The sequence below is a fragment of the Mugil cephalus genome, chromosome 22 (assembly GCF_022458985.1).
Source record: "Mugil cephalus isolate CIBA_MC_2020 chromosome 22, CIBA_Mcephalus_1.1, whole genome shotgun sequence".
NCBI classification, from domain to species: domain Eukaryota; kingdom Metazoa; phylum Chordata; class Actinopteri; order Mugiliformes; family Mugilidae; genus Mugil; species Mugil cephalus.
In genome coordinates this window covers 13854794-13875148 of record NC_061791.1, presented here as the reverse complement: position 1 = coordinate 13875148, position 20355 = coordinate 13854794, and the positions used below count along the sequence as shown (strand labels likewise).

At 43.5% G+C, this 20355-nt stretch overlaps 1 protein-coding gene across 1 annotated transcript in view; it reads left to right on the top strand.

Annotated features, from left to right (window-relative positions):
* Window positions 1–4941: 4941 nt before the first annotated feature.
* LOC124999785 (proton myo-inositol cotransporter-like) overlaps window positions 4942–20355 on the top strand; it is a 76333-nt gene continuing 60919 nt past the window's right edge. The window contains exons 1-4 of the mRNA XM_047574834.1: window positions 4942–4998; window positions 5307–7543; window positions 17465–17624; window positions 18894–19102. Coding sequence (XP_047430790.1) covers window positions 6925–7543; window positions 17465–17624; window positions 18894–19102 — 988 coding nt within the window. The 5' untranslated portion in view covers window positions 4942–4998; window positions 5307–6924. The remainder of the gene's footprint in view (window positions 4999–5306; window positions 7544–17464; window positions 17625–18893; window positions 19103–20355) is intronic.

Genomic DNA, 20355 nt, shown 5'->3' with positions numbered 1-20355 from the left:
GGAAGCATTTCAATAGCACAGCAGCTAACAGCTAACACCACTTACACTTGGTCACGCCCTGACGCCTCAAAGCCAGCCCACTGGGCGAGGGCAAACCGGAAGGAGCTACGGAAACTTGTCAGGTACACAACAGGCAATGTGCAGGACGGACATTTGCACGGGAAATTGTAAAAGTCAAAGTAAATAGCGTCCATCGACATATTTCAACATATTTAACAGATATTACGCGAGAATTCCAAAAAAATACCCATGATTCTAAACAGCAACTGTAGCACGTTTTAAACTAAAACCATGTCAAAACAAATGCCTCAATTGATCACCTTAAAACAGCTTCTAGCAAGTTAATAATCCCCAACCAACACGTGGAGATGATCAGACAATAAAAGTCAAGTGTGCACCATAAGTCAGAAGAGTCTTGCATTGGATCCGTTTAAATTCAAGTCGAACACAATTCCGCTATCGGGAGGTTCTGGTGCTATGTTGCGCTGCGCCGCGGTCGCCTTGACACTCATAGGTGTGATCTGCAGTAGGAAGATTGGAGCCTTCCCACTGTCCCGATTTGGGGTCCACCGGGGAGCTGTGAACGCCAATGCCCCTGTAGCGCAGCTGGAGCAGCGCTTGCACCAGTCCTCTTGCTTTTGTGACTTTTACATAAAACACCTTTTAACGCATCTCATCTTCTACTACCACTCATCTTCATTAGGGTCTCTCCCCCCTCCCTTGAGCTCCACTGTCAAACATTGTTTTTTTTTTCTCTGACCGCGAACATTCCTCACGGCAAGAAGGTCGGGGTTCGAATCCGACTGGGGCCTTTCCTCTGTGGATTTTGCACATTGTCCCCGTGTCTGCGTGGGTTGTGTCCAGGAGCTCCTGCTTCCTCCCACCCTCGAAAGACACGCTCGCTGGGAACGCGATTCCAAATCGGTCGTAGGTGTACAGGTGAGCGGATACGGCTGTCTGTCTCTCTGCCTAGTCTCTGCGATAGACCGGCGACCTATTGAGGGTGTGGTGCGTACCCGTCTCTCGCCCAGTGCCAGCTGGGATAGACTCCGGCATCCCTCGCGACCCTGGTAAGGATATGCGGTTGTCAGAAGATGATAAGATAGGATCATTAAGCTTACCTTGATATTTTACCGACTCAGCCCTTGGACAAATCTTCCTGATTTCCTGGCTATAGGTACGCTCGTGCAGCAAGTGCTCTATAATAATAATTGGACCACGCAGCTTGAGGAGATTAAAGAAGATCCTTTGTCCCCACAGGCATCAGACTGTACAGCACCACTGTTTAAATGTTAAAATACTCCCTGATATGACACAATTGTGGCTTTTTTATGGCATACATTTGGCCTCTTTGGGCTTGTTTTGGCAAATGATTAGGGTTTTGGGTCAGCTTTGGTTTCGTTATTTACATAATGAATATCACTATGCAACCCAGTTGGAGGTTTAAATTCATTTTAGATCCTATCTTTGTAAAAGGTAGTCATCTCAGTTAGGCTAGATATTTTAGCTATCATCTAGCAATCTGATGAGGATAATAACGTGAACGCGCGGGGCGCGGGGTCAGAGTTTAATGTACCAGTGAGACTTCGGACTTCCGTCTTCGGAAAGCATTTCATTTAAAAGTGTAGCAGGCTAACTCGTTAGCTAGCGCTAGCTTGTTCGGGACGAGCATGAACCTTTATCGATAGAGTGATTTTTAAAAACAAAACAACAACAACAACAACAACAACCTATGACTTAGCAAACGATGAACTGAAACGAGCACTGACTGACAACAACGGAATACATGTTCTCATGAGAACAACGTTACTGTCACTCAGCGTGGAAATAAAATGGTCCAGTCCAAACTCTGGTAAGGCCTTCATGATGTCATGTACACAGACTCGGTTTCTACGTACTGCTTAAAGCAGCAAAGCAATTATGTTTAGCTCATTCCAGCTTTGAACCTCCACAATATCTGTAGGGTCTGTGTACTTTTTTCTAAAAGGTTGAATTGCGCCAATTTTCATTCATGACCTGATACTACTTAAACTAAACAACATGTTTTTCTTATGTTCAGGTCTTCTGAGAGGTACTGGTTAATCAACAAATCCACCAATGGAGTTACAGGGAATCCCACTAATTATATGAACTATTTTCCACTGGAGGATTGGAGCCTGGCCTATATGCCCTGGAGAGAAGTTGATCAAGTCAACCAGACCTCCATTCGGTACTGGTGAGCTCCTTTTGATTTTTTTTTTTTTTTTTTCAATTGATGGTAATGCAGAATGGCTGATGGAAAATGAGAATTTATTATTTTGACAGTGTGACATTTTATGAGGGGCGGGGCTTAACTGGATGCAAACCATCTCAAACACAACAACCTGAAAACAGTGGTTAGTATATTTCAATCGACTGTTTTGGCACAAATGGACGAGGAAATGTATATTTTAGAGAATATACTAATACACTCACTCCACAAGACCCTGAGTGTTATTTTAAAAAGTTGACTCCGACTAATGTGACTCACCGACCCCAACACTCTCACTCACTCCATGGACGATTTAACCAAAGGAGGATACACAAGTCTGGCCTGTCTTTAATAAGTGAAGCCTCTCCAACAAAGATATTACAAAAGTAAAGTAGTAAATGCAACTTCTGTTTGGACACCCCTGAAGCTCTGGGTTAGTACTAGCATTAACGTGTAACAAGAATCCCCCAAATAATAGTTAACTTCTTTTAAAGGCCAAAGCTAAACCAAAGTTGTCTGCGACTGGCAGTGGGTTGTGTGTGATACAACTTGAAGTTAGTGTTTTTGATTTTTTGGTTTTAACTGCCAAAAATACAGCAAGACGACGTGTGGAACAGTGTTCGTGTTAGGGCTGGGCGTATAGATCTAAATATCGATTGTATCAATACCAAGGCACGCATCAGTATCAGATCGTTCCTAGTGTATGAGATTGATACTTTTGTTACAGTTTCTCGTCTATACAACAAGTTACTCACAGAGTTCAGCGGGAATAGCTTCTCTCCAAGTCTGTGCGAGGCAGGAGCTTCTCCATCCTCATCTGTGGCAAAAGGTGGATATGGACAGAGTTTGACATTCAAATCCTAGCATCACAGCAGTATCGCACAGCTGCCACTGATGCTGTTATTGAAATGCGTTGGTACTTGGAAGAGAAGACAACTACAGGGGATACAGACTCACTTCTGTGGTGGTGGCAATTTTTATATTTATTATAACATTGTTACTTTTGTTTTGTTATTTGCTCAACTGGTTACTATTACTGACTTTATTTCCCATTGTTTTTGTGTTGTTGACATTGTCATATTTATATCTTGTTACATTGTTCCTTTTTCTTATTTTGCACTAATGACTTATTTTCTAAAACTATCTTAGGTAGTAAAAGTCGAATAATTTTAATTTATACAGTTAAATTGTTAAATACTGTAATTAGTTAAGAAAAAAAGATTTATTTATTTTATTTTAAATCTTTGTCCTGCCTTTATATTTTATTCAATGATCATGACATTTCAAGAAAATACCGGTATCAGTATCGATATTGGCGATACTATCCCAGTATTTACTTGGTATCGGCTTGATACCAAAATTCCCAGTATCTTCCAGCCTTAGTTCATGTGATGCTTCGCTCTGTTTTGCCTCCAGCTAACAAAGAGACATTGGAGCAAACCACTCTGATAAGGCATGGAGGAAATAGAAACAAAACCAGTGCTAACTTTGTGTAATTTTGTTGATTATTTGCAATTTTTGGTGTATTTTAATGATTTTGGATGTTATATATTTGTTTGTGTTTTGTTTTATATAGCGTTGAGTTGATGTAGTTATTTAGTCTTTAGTATGATTTAGTATGATGTCGTTCCCCTCTACAGGCCGTTCCAGGTAGTCTCGTGTAGCACCATGGCGAAAAAAGGAAGTAATAGTGTAGGAAATTCCTTTGGTCTGAGGGCTGTTGTTCTGCTCTCAGGTGCCATCTGTGGTTACGACATGTTAAGTTGTTCACGCAGAAGTGTTGGGTCGTTCATATGGCGTTTACTCATTAAAATGGTAAACGCGACGACATTTGAAGGCAGCATTGGTTGGTGGCTTAAGGTCTCAGCTGCTGTGAATATATGTCGCAGCTCGTCCACAACAATTTGACTCAGTTTTGTGCATGAGAAACTTATATCCACGTTTTGATTTGTACCTCTGACATGAATTCATGGATCACTTGATAGGACAGACCAGTCGTTAACTAAATTTGTTTAAGCTGTGCTCGTCCTCCTCACAGACACAGTGTGCTGGGCTGTTTCTGATACAGAATGCATGATATGAAAAATGTAGGGTAAAAGTTGACAATGTTCAGCCCACTTGGAACATTAGATCAGTTCTTCTCATGTAGTACCATATGTCTAATTTATGGCACAATATACAGAATGGGCTTTTCCCATCCATACGCCCCCATTGAAAACATATAACATGAAATACTAAAGTACTTTTTAAATTTTTTTTAAATCAAATTTGAGTTCTTTAATTAAACAAATAATACGCCCCGTGGAGCTGAGTTGATGTTTCCTGTGTCAGAAAGAACTTACCAACCTTGCTACTAATGAGGCTAAACAAGCTGGAGTCAGGAGGTTAATTTCCCTAGAGACAACATAGGTTTTCATCACAAAAATCAGCAGCAGCCGCGCGTGTTCATAGGAACCCTGACCCACCGCGACCCCTCTTCTCTAATGGGCTCAGTCACGGGCCATTATCAGCCCGTACCTGTTCACTCATTTTTCATTCTACGCGAAATCACCGTCCACATATTGATCCCCCTCCACACATGAATGCGTTTCCAGTCGTGTCCCTCTCCGCGAGCCGCAGCCGTGCGGCGTGTTCTCACAAATGACTTTTTCTCTGCTTTCAGCTCAATCAATAATGGAGACAGGAGACAATGATGAAGCTCCCCTGTGCGAAGGAGAGAAACTCCTTTCATGGGGACATTGATGCAGTGTTTTGCATTGGATGGAGAGGTAAGTGTTAGTTTACCCCTATAGATCGAGCCAGACGATAAACAAACTGGTAAGTCATTTGAAACTGTTCTCATGCTGAAAAACATTTTAGTATTTGTTCCGTGTTTATTTATCAGTGAACTAAAGATCTATAAAATATGGATTACTTTTGGCATATACTAAGCCACACAAAGATATTTGTTGTTCATATTTTTTGGGGCATTGTGAGAGCAAAACTGATGTCAACTGATGTCTCACTTCTATGCTTCTCCATTTGAAATATTCAAACCCATGTCCCAATACATGAGCCTGGGATTTTGTCATTTCAGATCACATACAAAATAAAGAGACACTTGAGTAGTTGGTGGTCTCGACCCCAATTACAACACGGATTGACCTACACCTTAAGGTTAAGCCAGAAAGAACACATCGCAGTGTGCGCAACAAACCACAAAATGGCCAAGAAGTCCAGAAAGAAGAGCTCCCCTCCCCTTTTATACTCCAGAGGACAGCTTAGCACCGATCACCAAAAAAGGGTACCAGTGGCAGATCTCTAGGGTAGGAACGGCATCACACAAATAAGTTATGTGGCACCCGTCACAAGGTGGGATGTATAGGACAGTAAGTGAACACCTGTCCTGCAGCTATTGTGGGGTGTCCCTTGTCTGCATCGGTCAGCGCCTATTAAAAGTTGCCCAAGCATGGAAAAGCTCACTCTGTTACAGGGTCATGGGTGGCCAAGGCTCACTGATGTGTGCGTGTGCGGTCCGATCCGACAGACGAGCCACTGCAGCTGTAACGGGCTGGAAAAAGCTCATGGTAGTGATGATTGAGGATCATTCCAGGGTGTGCTGGAGTCAAATCCATGGAGGCTCTACCATGCAACTCGCAAGACTTAAACGATTGCTGCTGGTGTCTAGGTGCCTGATACCTCTGCACACCTTCAGATGTCTAGTGTAGCCCACGTCGTGACAGCTACAGTGTAAGTTAAGTGGTCATCGTGTCACGTCTGATTGTGGCATCCAATTCAGATATCCCTTTACTCTGTTATAGAGGTTTATCGATTTTTCATGGATTACTGATGCTGAGGGGACATTTTGTCACTGTGGGGCCATCTTTCTGTAATTACTATGTTAAGGTGAGATAATCCTTTATTTAACCCACAGAAAGGAAATTCAATATTGTAGCAGTAGACAGTTTGAGGATAGTGCACACAGGAAATAAAAGAAGTAAACATTAAATAAATACAAAACATGGAAAATGAAAAAGGTCCAAAGCAACATGAACGTGTAATACCACTGTCCGGCCTGTAGGGGGAGGCCGCGTCCCAGTTTTACGAGGAGCAGCCTGTTGTGCACTGAAAAGTGTCTGTTTGAATATTACTACTATTAAATTATTTCAGTAACCAGCAGCCGTAGTCATCCTATGAGATATATCTATAAAATCTATATTTTCACAAGATTATTTTATATTTTACTGATTTTATCCGCCTTGGGCGTTTGCATTTGCAGTAGACTATAACTGTCTTCACGATTTAACTCGGACGCTCCCCACAGATGATCCCCCTCTCTCCACTCCACGCTTCCAAAACAACATTTCTTTGCGTCACGCCGACGCTGGCGGTGACGAGCCGCCCCACTACACTCCTCCTATCTCACCTTTCCTCCACACTCTTCCCCCAACTCTCCCATCAGGACCACGGGGACGCGATGCGCTGACCTAACAACGAGGCTGCAGGGCAACTTCACTCCGCGGCTCGAGGTTCGGCTGTAGGGAAAAAAAAAAAAAAAAAAAGCACGCGGCGCGGCTGTGACTCCAAGGGGCCGAGGGAGGGGGGCGAAATTAGTTGCGCGCGCGCGCGGGGGGGTTGAGCGTGTTTTTTTTGTTTTCTTCTCGGGAGCGTCAGACACAACTCAGCAGCCCCCTGTCCCGCGTCGTGGTTCCCATATGTCGCGCAAGCAGGTCGACCATGACTACAACCTCCGTAGCATGAGCAACCTGATGAGCGAGCGGTGGAAAAAAGTGAACGACGGAGGGGAGCGGAGTCTCATCAAGGCTCCGTCCAGCGCCAGCATCAGCAGCCAGGGCGCCTCCGCCGGAGCTTCCGCGCCAGCACCTGGAGCTGGAGCCGGAGCCGGAGCCGGAGCCTCCTCTTCCTCCTCCTCCACCGCCAACACCAACACCACCAACACCGGGGACTTGGAGAGGGCTGCCCGCAAGCAGTTCCAGCAGGATGTCACGCCCGGCTTCGTCTACGTCCTGGCCGCCTTCTCCGCCCTCGGCGGGTTCCTGTTCGGCTACGACACCGGGGTGATCTCCGGGGCGATGCTCCTGCTGAAGAGGGAGCTGGACCTGAGCGCGCTGTGGCAGGAGGTGCTCATATCAAGTACTGTGGCCGCGGCCGCCCTCTCAGCCCTGCTGGGCGGCTTCCTCAACGGGCTCTTCGGGCGCAGGGTGTGCATCCTGCTGGCCAGCTTCTTCTTCACCGTCGGGGGGATCGTCCTGAGCACCGCGCCCGGGAAAGAGGTGCTCCTGGCGGGGAGGCTCATCGTGGGAGTGGGGCTCGGTAAGACCACACACATGATGTTTCCACATGGGTGCAGCATTAAGATTTTCTATAATAAAACAAGAAAAAAAACTATTCGGGTTAGTTTTAGAATTTAAATCCGAAGACACGTGTTGCGCATAATTTGAAGCCACCCCTCGCCCGTCAGTAATGATCATGTATTGATTTTTCCATTAACGTTTCCCCTCTCTGGCTCTCAGCCAGAGTTCAAAGGTCACAGTGAGGTTTAGTGCCCCCAGAGGTCAGGGATCATAAAAAGCTTTTTTCTCCGGTTTTCTTCGCTGCTCCCTCCTCCTCCTCCTCTCTCCCCTTCCTCCTCCTCGCAGGCCCTGATGTTTGCACTTATCCACAGCTTCTAATTACACAGCATGGCCCTCTGCTTGCTCAAGCTGTTAGACAACTTGCTGCCTTTATTATCATCATCATCATTATGCTTATTAGATTTGGCTCGGTACCATTAAGTGAACACTCATTCAAAAATAACAGAAGCTCCGGATCCACCCACCCGGAGCTCACAGGAGACTTTTTTTTTTTTTTTTTTTTAAATGTCTTCATTAGAGATTGAGTTGCGTTCGTCTGATTGGCCGCCCCGCCTTTTCGCACAGTCCTTCTCCACTACTTCCTTCCTCCCTCCCTCCCATGAATCATCCCTCTCTCGATGTCTCTGCGCGGCCCTCCCTCTGCTCGGTGCACGCCTTCACATGCAGCGCGCCTTTTGATCAGAATTCAATGTGGCCGCCGATTATTTATAGCGGATGGAGTCGCATCCTCCAGGAGGAAGGGGCCGCTGGAGCTGGCTGCCCCTTTTTGGGAATTGCAGACCATCTTTTCTCCTTAGGCATCTTAATTCTTTAATACCCACTCAAGTTTAAGAGCTTGTTGTTTACTTCCTTTACAAACTACTGACATTTCTTAGTTGTGATTTTCATCGTTTTTGTTTGATTACAGTCCAACCAGGTCATAATCTGCATGTGTTGATTTAAAGGAAAATACCAGGAAGAGTGACCAGTTTGTGATCGGCAGGAGTCACTTTAAAGCTTCATGTTTTTCTGTGATAGACTGTTTTTCAGTTCCAAGTCTCCAAGGATGAAGCAAATCAGTGATTGACAAGGCCTGCGCAGGGTGGAAATGTTTTTTTAATATATTCAGTTGCGCCATTCTTTGCTTTATTTCGGGACTTTCTCTGGAGTTCGTGTCAGACCAGAGAAAATGAGCTTGAGACCCGGCAGAGAAAGGACTCGGCTAACGGCGGCGCGTGGCTGCCACTGCGTCTGATTCGGATAAATTAAACGTACAATTTTGAGTAGTTAACATCGTCAATTACACAGACGCTTTTGATGGTCTAATTATACTAATTTCCCCAAACTGGAACACACATCGATAAAGCTCTCCGTCCCAAATTAAAGCCCGCGCCGCGCCCCTCGTCAGTCCCACTCGCCGCGCCCTCTCGCACTTTTCCATCCTTCTCGTTTTAAAATTCCGCCCGGAGCACCTCTTCACCTGTAAAAACTTCCCGAAAGTCTGAGACAAATTACTCGCTCATTACTTGAAAACCGCTAATTGGTTTCGGGCTCGGAGAGGTTCAACACAAAGCCCGTTTCAGAGTCTAATTAAGAGACAAGTCTTGGCAGGCTGTGAGATCCACCTGTTGAATGTCTACGCAAATAAAACAGAAAAAGAAAGGAAGAAAAAGGGAGAAAAAAAACGCTGTTCATCCTAAGAGGAAGATAGTTTATTAGATCATCATTGAAAATTCACTGTCGGCAATTTAGGTAATTGGTTGTGCCTTCGTGTGATTAAAATGCGGAAGATTTTATTGCTTTTCTCTGTTTTTTATTGTCCATTTAAAGTAGTTGAGCTTAAATGCTCACTTCGACTCCGGTACATTTTAAATTATTATTGAAAACATAATGATTAGCTGGACCAATAACAAATAACCAAAAATACAGTGATTGTTGGCTGCACATGTAAATAACAATTAATGTACGATAAGAAGGAAATGAACAGTGCTGATCCCTCCACTTGATAATTTATAGTCCCACCAGAACATTTGTTGCACGTGGAAACACTGGGATTTGACACGTGCGCAGTAGATGTTAATCAACCATTAGTGCGACGTAGAGATCGTTAACCACCAATACTCAGCACTTGTTTTAAATCAACAGTCATGAAAAGTGAGTGAAAAGAAGGGTTTTCGGAGTTTCAAACATAAAGAAGTTGGTGAGGAAATGAGAACGGCATTTCACAATAGTAAGATTTCGACTGTGCAGCTAAACACCATCGTTCCCCCAACAAGCTGCTAATATGGAGAGGAAACTAATCAGCCGGGTTACATTTAATGTGGCTGTTTCATCAGAGCTGTCCCCTCCCCCTTCCGCCGGCGCAACGTTTTTCTTTTCCATACTATGATCTTCATTAACCAGAGCCGGTCTCCGATGGAAAACGAAACTCATTACGGCGCCACAGTTATCCACTGGGGACGCCCGTAAAGCAGCGTTTTTACATGAAAGCGAGGTCGTTCTGGTCCGAGCTAATCACTTGCACTTTAACATCGCTGCTGAGTATTTCTGAGCTGAACTCACCAAAAAGGTCACAGGAGATGTTTGTCAAACCAGGAAAGGCCACGCGCCGGCCGTGTCCTGCCTCCTTGTACTTCTACACATGAGCCGGAGGTACGTGCGCTCCCGACTGCCTATTGTCGAGCTGACCTTTAATCTGAGAACAGTGAGTGTTGTGTGATGTGGACTGTTGCTTGTCCGTGCGGACGGGCAGTAATGAATCAGAACTCTGATAAGAATTTACTGTCAGTTTCAATCAAATGAACTTTTTTAGCTTGTTTGCAGTAAGCTGTTTCAATCTTGGAGGATGAAGCCTTTCTTTTCAGCCACCCTGATGGTGTGATTAAACTTTTCTGAGCATATGCTTGGTAGCGAAACCCAGAGCAAGGGAAATCACTGCAAATAGCTGAACTGGTGCTATCGCTAGCAAGCCAGTTTACCTTTTGTGGAAGGCGTAGCCTTGATTAATATTTCATACATTTTATTTACAATTGAGTAGACACACTTGTATGGATACCAAAAATCAACCTGCTTGAATCTTTCCATTTTTCACAATACTGGAATGAATGGCATTTGTTTTGTTGTTGTATTTATGGGTTTGTTAATGATGACTTTTAAGTGAACAAAATAATCTCTAATTTTAGCTATGTTTTGGTCTCTATCAACAAAATGCTAGTTGCTAAATGCAATGATCACCAGCTTTGGAAGTTCTGTCTGTCTGCTATTTAATGCTCAATGATCGGTATAATTATTTTTTACGACTTGAACCATCACCAAAACAGTTTTTTGATAATCTACTGAATATCTGGGCAGTCGAATGCGCTCGTATGACAAGAAAGACAGAAACCAACTGAAAACCGAAACCAGAAATGCAACCTTTCATTTGGAGGTGCCTTCTGGGTAACTTTAGAATGAATGTCAGTCAAACAACCAGTCTTCTTTCAGCTCCGCTTTGGTCTCCACCAGTTCCTATAGGGTTACAAGGAAGATATTTAATTCTAATTGTGCCTGCCTCCTATTTAAAGCTAGGGGATAAGCATAATATTAGGACTGTTTAGTGTTGTTTGCCGTCCTAAAAATTGTTTTCACATCCAAGTAAAAATTTGATGCATTGTTGACATAATTAAGTTGTGAGCTTGTCAGTAATGGCAAACTTCTTTTTCCGTTTTTCCCTTTCTATATCGTTTTGCTAAGCTTTGACGTTCAACTTAAGTTGTACTACTTTTAGGAAGACGGTTGAACTTGTACGGTAACGATAAAATCACCTACTTAAACTTTCCATTTATAATAGCTTCCTAATGCAGCGTGTTTTTGTGTGCGTTCATCATGGTCAGTGAATGGTTCCTGTTAGTATTCCTGCTGTGCTCTGAGCCGTTGCGACGAAAGTCCAATTTGATGTAAATATAAGTGACAATAAAGTCCGTCTGAAAGTCTGAAGTCAAAACTTTCCACAAAATATTTTGTGAGCCCTCCGCAACCCTTATTCAGTCATAATCTGTTCCCCACACACAAAAACATGCACACACACAGCAAACAACAGTCACCCTCACTGCGAGTGCATAATCATGTTTTCTGGATAAATTATCCAGCAGTTGCAAATATTCGATTCTTTTGTCCTCGGAAACCGTGGATGGGTCCGTATTAAAATAGTGCTGGTAATTACACTGCGATAACATTTAATTATTACCTGGAGGCTTGCTAATTAATTGGTTGGTTTATATAATTAAGTGACAATTTTCATCCCAACTGGGCATAAGCAAAGTGTAGACATAATGAGGCGTTTGTTTATGCGCAGTGTAGAAATCTCATCTGTAAAATGCCAAGTTTACAGATAATGAGTAGTTTTTGGTGTGACATGTGCGCCTTTTTGAGTTTCCGGGATGAATTCGTGAGAACACAAAGTCATAGAGTTTAATGTGACAAAAGGCTTAAGTGAAGGTGCGTGACAAACCTGTCCTGCTTTTACCGCTGAATTTAATCACCATTCGCCAATTTTAAAAGCCAATAACAGCTCTGCCGTGGAGTTTTCTCTTTTCCTCGCGCTGCATTTTCAAGGATTCTCCATTAGCTGCTAATTATCTTCCTCCATCGCCACCGGCTACTTAGAACCATAAAGTGTCCTGTCTGTCTGTTTAGTGCATCACAGCGACGGAGGGTCAAGTGAAGTGTCTCCCACGTCCTCAGATCTAGTGAATCAGTGCCGAGCTTTGTACTGCTCGCCCAGAGGCTGCGTTCGCAAGACCAGGCGTCCTTTGTTTAAGTGCAGCGCGCTGCTTTGAGGCTTAGCCCGGCCAGACGGCGACTTTACACTGTGTTTGTGTTTTGACTTGGGAGCTGTCCTTGGTGCTGAATAGAGAGCTCATTAACAAGAAAGGGAGCGCAGCGGACTGCGTTGGTAAGGGATTTACATTCGAGTGGAGAAATGTAGCCAGAGAATTGAGTCAGCTTGCTACTGATCAACGCGGTTTTCAGCTCCAGCGGAGAAGATCACAGGAATATGAATGCTTGACATTGCCCCACGTGTTCAGGTCTGGCTACGTGGACCTGAGATGTAGATGTTTAAATACAAAGCTGACATACCTTAAAGATACATACACATGAAAAGATCATCACTGATAATACAGAAGCACATTAGTCACTGGTCAGATACACCTTGTAGGGCAAATTCCTCAATTAAATGTTCAAAGTCACCAATCAGGCAGACATTATGACTAATAATCCTAATATTGGGGTCGTTTCCCTTGTGCCTCCAAAACAGTTGTGACTCATCAGAGAATGGACATGGGTCTTCTGAAGGCGTCCTGTGGCGTCAGGGAACAGAATGTCGATAGTGGGGGCCTTTGGGTCTCATGGGTTGAGGGGAGGGGCCTCTGTGCCACAGAAATTTGATCAACATATTGTGCTTTTCCATGTTTTTTGAGTTTTTCCTTAACCTTTTGTGTGTGTGTCCGTGTTGTTGTCATAGGGTGGGGGTGTCTGGTAAGATGGTAGTGTCTCCGTCCACACATGTAGCGATACATTTGAGTTTCTACCAGCAATGATGTTTCTCCAGATCTGGTGAAGGAAAAAGTCATTTTACTAACAGTCACCGAGTAGTCCACAGTAACTGGACGTGCAGTATGTTACGGATGTAACTGTGGTTCTATGAATTGGTTTCTCTTGTGGAAGTATCCTTGAAATATTTCTGATACCCCAGATAAAATGATGGACTCTGCATTCAGAGGAGGAAGTACAGTCAAAAAAAGAAATGAACTAAATCCAATTACAAACATAGATTACCAGAGTTCTGGTGATGGGTCAAGCTCACAAAACGCTACTTAGCACATCTATTGTCTTTTGGGATTCTGAATATGCCAGCCTCCTTACACTTTCCAAACGTTTGCATTTCATGTTCTAATACTTGTAGCTAAAAGCTAACGTAACAGATTATGCTGACTTTTCATTCAAAGCCTTGGTTGTAGATATTTGAGGAACATGACTCCGGCAAAACTATTAGAGTTCAAATACACCTCACACCGACACTCAAAATACTTATAAACCTAAACACTGAATTAGCTGGTAGCTGGCTAATCAAGCTAACTGTTTTAAGTGCAGCTACACTGAATGAAAGAAAAGACAGAATATTTCAGACATGTATTGGTGTGAAAGTGCAAGTGTAAAATTGATTTAATTTTAAGGTGATTGAATCTGGATTCCTAATTTTAGATTTAGTACCATATTTAACATTTTTACTGTCCTGTCATGTAATCACATTAGTGAACTCAAACGTATTTTCCCTGTCACCACGTACAGAACGATACGAAATGGAAATTATCCGTCACTCATTAAATACATCAACATAAACTGTGGTGTCTCAACAGCAGGCATAAGACTATTCATGGCAGCAGGCGAGACTTGGATGGACATAAGCAAGTGATACTTAAATCAGTGCTGCACAGGAGGACCAGGAGTAAAAATTAGCAGTGTGAAGAGGTAGGAAGAACAGATCTGGCTGTATGAGGTGAATGCAGATAGAGGCTTTTGAGCACATCTTGAGGATCTTGTGTTAATGTCTGTGAGTCTCTGTAATACCAAATTATACAAACATATCGGACAAATACACACAGAAACATTTTGGCTGTCAGATAATTACGAGTGAAAACAGATTTCATGGATTTTGATGTTTGCTGGCTCCAGTAATGAGCTGATTTGATGATCAGAAATAATCATTTGTGGAAACATCATGGTTATTGGTTTTGATCATGTAACTTTCTGACAAATTGTGTTTTGTCTTATGGTTCGGTCTGAAAGGTGGCTCAAAATACTACAAAACCCATGATCGACATGCTACAGAAGACATTTGCTACAGAAGATTGTTTGACTGATCTAAGGCGCTTAATGTTTCATCGGGTTAATGGATAACCTTCTACTGTTTGAGGTGCACAGGCAGAATTTTACATTCACAATGAACAAGCTACTTTATTGTCAAAGAAAAAAACTAATATCATCCAACTTATCTTTTGCGCTTATGATTTATTGAGTTTCATATCCTTTTAATCCTGCAAGGTTTCCAGTTCTCTACTGGAGTATTATGGGGGAAATGAATAGGACTTTTATTTTAAAAACTCTGGATACCAACCCTAACCCATTTAGACTGACATTCATCAAATGTTTGTTAGTATGTCTCTTTTTATTTTCATAATTTAATGAGCAAATGATTACTTCAGGTCTGTTTGAGACGCAGCATTTTTTTTAAATATCAAATTAAGAACAGAACATGCAATAATCAATACCCTGGCAACAAAAACACAGACGCCAGAGTAAACCCACAGAACATGCAAACTCCACCCAGAAAGGCCCACGCCAGACTCGACCCCAGACCTTGTCGCTGGGAGGCATCACTGCTAAATACCACACCCCACTGCCAGTCTGATGGTGTATATCAGAAACTCAACATCGAAACAATAACGTGACAACAATAAAAAATGTGAACTTGGCATGAGTAGCGCACACCCAATACACAGCAAGCAATATACAAAATCACCACACACAATATACCACAGCCAAACAAACATTTCAGCACCACAGCTCTGTGGGTTCATTATCAGTCCCATTTAGATTCAAAATAAATAAGCTTTTGACCACTCCTGGTTGAATGTCCTAGTTTTGTCTTTTCCCTCTTGAGAAATGATTAAATCCTCTGGTCGATGTGTTCCCAAAACTTTTATCTCCAACTCTGAGCGGAAACAGAGTGTCTTCAGAGGAAATTGCATTCATCAAATGAGAATTGCATTGGGGACAAAGTTTATTATTTATTAACTTATGCGCAACGTTTTTGACACAGGAAAACTTATAAAAGCTTGTAATCCTCCCCTCCATAGCAGCGCCCTCTGGTGGGGCCGCACCCTACCAGCCCTTAGTGCAAAGGTGCCACCGGTAATTTGTAGGCATTGTAACAGTCAGTTTTTGTATGCCGGGTATTTATAGAGATGCAAGCAACAGCTCTGCTCAGTACGAGTGCAGAGTGATATAAAGAGTATAAATATATAGGCTTCTGCTGAGGAGCAACTGAATGTGCTGCTAATGCATCTGAAGTACAGAGCAGGCAGCGGCCACCACCGCTGAATGCTGATAGCAGAGGGAAAGTGTCTCAAAGTGCAGCTCATCCACAAAGTGGCCACAAGATGTTTTTCTCCAGAAACCACTCTTCGGTTTGGGTTATGTCACGGATGCTAAATGTCATGAGAACAGCGTGCAGTGTGCATTACAGAACAAGTACACATAAATCATTTCTTTTTCAAGTCCTAACTTTAAACCTCGGTTCTCTTCTGAAAGTCTTCCAGCAGCATTTCTCATAGGCTTTTGAATGGATCTCTATCAAACTGACGCGAGCAGACTGGCTTCGTACCAAAGAGCGGTTGATTAGATTTCAGCAGTGATCAGGATCTCCGATTTCCGTCATCTGATGTTAAATCCTTTTTTCAGCCACGACAAAGATAAAGGCTTGACTCTGAATCCTTTAGGGTATGTTCTCACAGTCAAGGAACTCCTTTGAACACAGAATGCAGGAGACAGAAATGATGTAATTGTGTGTTTGGCAGATGCTTTTGTTCTGTGAGTGTCTTTCTTTGATCAGCCACGCCGCACGCTGCGCGGAAACTTGCCACGGGGCTTTGAACCGTGACTTTTCTTCGTCGTGCTTTAGTTAATACGGCGATGTATCGACGTGGCCCTCGATGAGATTCTTTTTAACCGTGCTTTAGTAAATGCTGCTGGTGCCGACTTCTTCCGAGGAAGCGCTGTGAAAAAGGAAACGTATATCCCCTCCCCTCTCTGGGTGATCGATTTGCCTTCCCAGAGCTGCCACAGTGTGGTGCCCGCTTGGAGACAGCGCGGCTGGTTTCGCAGCAAGTGGTTTCCATGGCGACGGGCAGCTACGTAGCCATGGCGGCCGTTTAGGGCAGGGTGGTGGCAGTAGGGAGGAGATGTGGAGGGGGGGGATGACAGGGAGTGGTGGGGGGGATGTTGTATAGAAGGCAGACTATTAATAGAGCTTATCAGGAGCCAGCTGCAGAAAGCTTCAGTGTCATGGCACCTTGTCACAGACATCCAGGGCAAACACAGACTGTTTGGACTGTGAGTACTGAAGTGTGCATGTGACTGTACGTGTGTTTCATTGTTTGTTAACAAGCGTGTGTGTGTGTGTGAGAGAGACAGAGAGAGAGAGAGAGGGACTGGATATTTTCCAGATCAATTTAGGAGTCCATTACTGAGAGGAACTATCGTATTAAGTTGTGTCTCTTGGATTCACCGACGCATGACATCACAGATATTGTTGATGATGTCAAACAATGTCGCAGGTGGACGCAAGACTTTTTTTTAATGTAGTTACTCGTTACAGGCATTATTCAAATAATTGTAATAAATGAAAGTTATGTGGGTTTATGTAAAAGCGCTATAGTGTATGCGCCTGTGAGTTTGATAAATGGAGTCAGTCTTAAAGTGCCTGAAACCTACATACTAATTAATGGCCAGCAGGGTTTGCAAAAAGGAATTATTAGTTAATTTAATCAGTATTAAAGCAGAATTTGTAGATTTCGTTGCCACTGGGGAGCAGCATCATCCCTCCCGTCACATCTTCTCCCCGATGCCCTCAGGGAGAAGATTCGCGATTTTGTGTTTTGCCTTTTTTTCATCTAAGTGCACATGGAGGCAACTTTCAGAAAAACCGCATTGATAATTAACCTGATGTGTATTAGTCTTTTCATGACAATCGCACGCAGTGTACTCGTATTGAATAAATGAATTTGTCGATCTTTAGATTTATTCATTTAACAGCTACAGTGACTAAACATGTTGGATTTTCCTCTCTCCCTCTGTGCAGGTATTGCCTCTATGACGGTGCCCGTGTACATCGCCGAGGCCTCTCCGTCCCACCTCAGGGGTCAGCTCGTGACCGTTAACACCCTCTTCATCACCGGGGGGCAGTTCACCGCCAGCCTCATCGACGGCGCCTTCAGCTACCTGCAGCGCGACGGGTGGAGGTCAGACGGCCACCTTGCACAAAACGCGTGACAGAAAGCACCTTTAGCTCTGCTTTATAGGTTCAGCTACAGACGCCGCTCAGGTGGCAAGAGAAGCTTTTCAAAGGCTGCACGGATCTCGCTTTACGATATTAAAGTAGCGTCTTTTCTTTGAGTTCTTCTCATATCAAATGCCAGAAAAAGTCCTTCTGTCTCAGGCCTTTATTGAAAATGTCAACACATGCACGGGTCAACCCCTAGCATTTACACAGAGCAGCTGTACTGTACATTCCAAAGATATCATACACTTCTTCCTGTGCCCTTCTCTTCTCTCCCCTCTGTTCCCTTCCTCGTGCGTTCCTGCTCCTGTTTACGTCCTTTCCTGTTTCCAGGCCGAGCGCAGGCTCGCCCCGGCCTCCCGAGTGTTTGAATGTCGAGCTCTGAGATACCCGTAGATAAGAGTTGTCCTTTCTGAAAGGATTTGCCTCAGCGGCAGCTCCGGTGGACGCGGCGGAGATTGTTCAGACGGGCCTATATTGGTGGCGTGATTCATACGCGATAATGGAGACACTTATTGAGTTTAGACGGGGGTAATGTTCTCCGACTCACGTAGGTGCCTGCGCAATAGAGGGAAAGCAATACACGTACGTCAGGTTGTTTGCTTCGGTCTCTAACAGTTAATCATTATCACAATCTTCCTTCATTCATCTTTCTGCTTCTTTCTTATTCTTTACTTGACACAAAAAGCTTTGCATCTGCGGCATAAACCTTTTACAGAATGTGTTATGCTCTGATTGTGTATATGAGGTTGTGCAAAGAGGCAGTTTTCCATTCAAAATAAATCAATCAGTGGCTATATTTGGGTAAAGTTATTCTTTCTTTATACACTTTTCCAGTGATTAAATCCGTGTAACAGCTTTATTTGAAGGTTATGAATGCAATCATAACCTTCCTTAAGCTGTATACGACTCCTCATGAGTGGTGTGTGGATTTGTATGCAAATCCACGTCTTATTTTCAGGTCTAAGTTAATTGGCTAAATTTAAAAATGCTGGGGTTATTTTAAGCAGAATCTGAATAAAGATTTGACATTTCCTCCAGTGTTTAATTTTAATGAGGTAAACCACCCGATGCTTGCCGGCTCAGAGGGAGACCTCTTTATGTTGGAGTTCAAATTAGCACGGCACCAAACCTTTGCAAACAAACCACAACAAACCCCCCCCAGTTGGGTCACTTCTGTGATCCTAATTGGAGTCTCCCCCTGTGCTCCCTCTCGCCCCCCTCTCTTCAGGTACATGTTGGGCCTGTCTGTGGTCCCCGCCGTGCTTCAGTTCATGGGATTCCTCTTCCTGCCGGAGAGTCCTCGCTGGCTGATCCAGCGCGGGCTCACCCAGAAGGCCCGCCGCGTGCTCAGCCAGATCCGAGGCAACCAGAACATAGACGAGGAGTACGACAGCATCAAAAACAGCATTGAGGAGGAGGAGAAGGACAGTGGAGGAGGTGAGGTGGGAGGGGAGTGGTGGGCTTGGCCGGGAGGGACACCGGCAAGCAACACAGCTCGTCTTATGCTGCTTTCTGACTTAGGTGGGTTCATCCTGTTTGTAAAGTCACAATGTGGACTCTACAAACAGGATGAATTATGTCAATGGTATATAATAATTTCAGTGCTGCACACACAAGGAGAGGGATTTGATTTGAAGTGCAAACCTCTGATCTGGCATGATGTATACCGGACATGTATGTACAGATCCTCTTGATCCTTGATGCATATGAATGCCATTTCAATCCAGCCGGATTCCTGTTTCAAATAACACAAGTTACTGAATGCAAATACAGTGGACAAAGTAATGGGGACAAACAAGTAAGAAGGATGTCAATATAACTTACTTCCTAGTCACAGGGGAGACCTACACAATATTAGGAAGACGGTCATTATGTTATCAGCGTATATTAGCCCTAGTCACAATTATCTATGATATCTCATCTGTGATAATTGTGGAGGTCGTCTGTGGTTTTAATCCTCCAGGAAACATCCGTGTCTGTAATTTGTATAGAAAAATGGCTCTACCTCGGAAATTGCATGGCATATTTCTCCAAACACAGAGATCTTTTGATATCTCAGTTTGTTTTTTATATTTTTTCTTTTGTTCGTGGTGTTTCCTCTCTCTCTCGAGCCCCGTGTCGGCAATCATTGCCGAAAGTTTGGACACCGTTTTGGGTGCGGATTCAGGAGGATGTTGCTTCACAGCACGAAGACTCACTCACAGAGAAAACTAGCTCAAAGCCATCAGAAGAGTGAAATGGCAGAGGATGAGGAGACGGACGACATGCTAGGCGGCACATTTTGGTGTATTGGATTTTATTTATTGATGAATTCATGCATGCGTCATGCCGGTAAAGTGGGAGCTGATTTACATACTGTCAGGTAGTTTGTGAACTCTCCCCTGGGATCAGTACAGCCTCTTCACTTCATGTTTTATTTAAAATAAATGTTTTATTTTTTTTATTATGAGCTGGAATCTGCAAAGTAGCTAAAACTGTCAAAAAGTGGAGAGGAAACATAAAATGGAAGAAATGTTTCAAATAAATTGATGCACAGTTAAAACTTGTAGAAACTGTGATAATCTAATATACAGGTCCAATCACATATATATAATGCACTCTAAATAAGCTGCCTGATTTACAGTTCCTGTTGCACGTTGCATAGCTTTCTAGTCCACACAGAGTGAGGGATTATGGGAATTTTACCAACA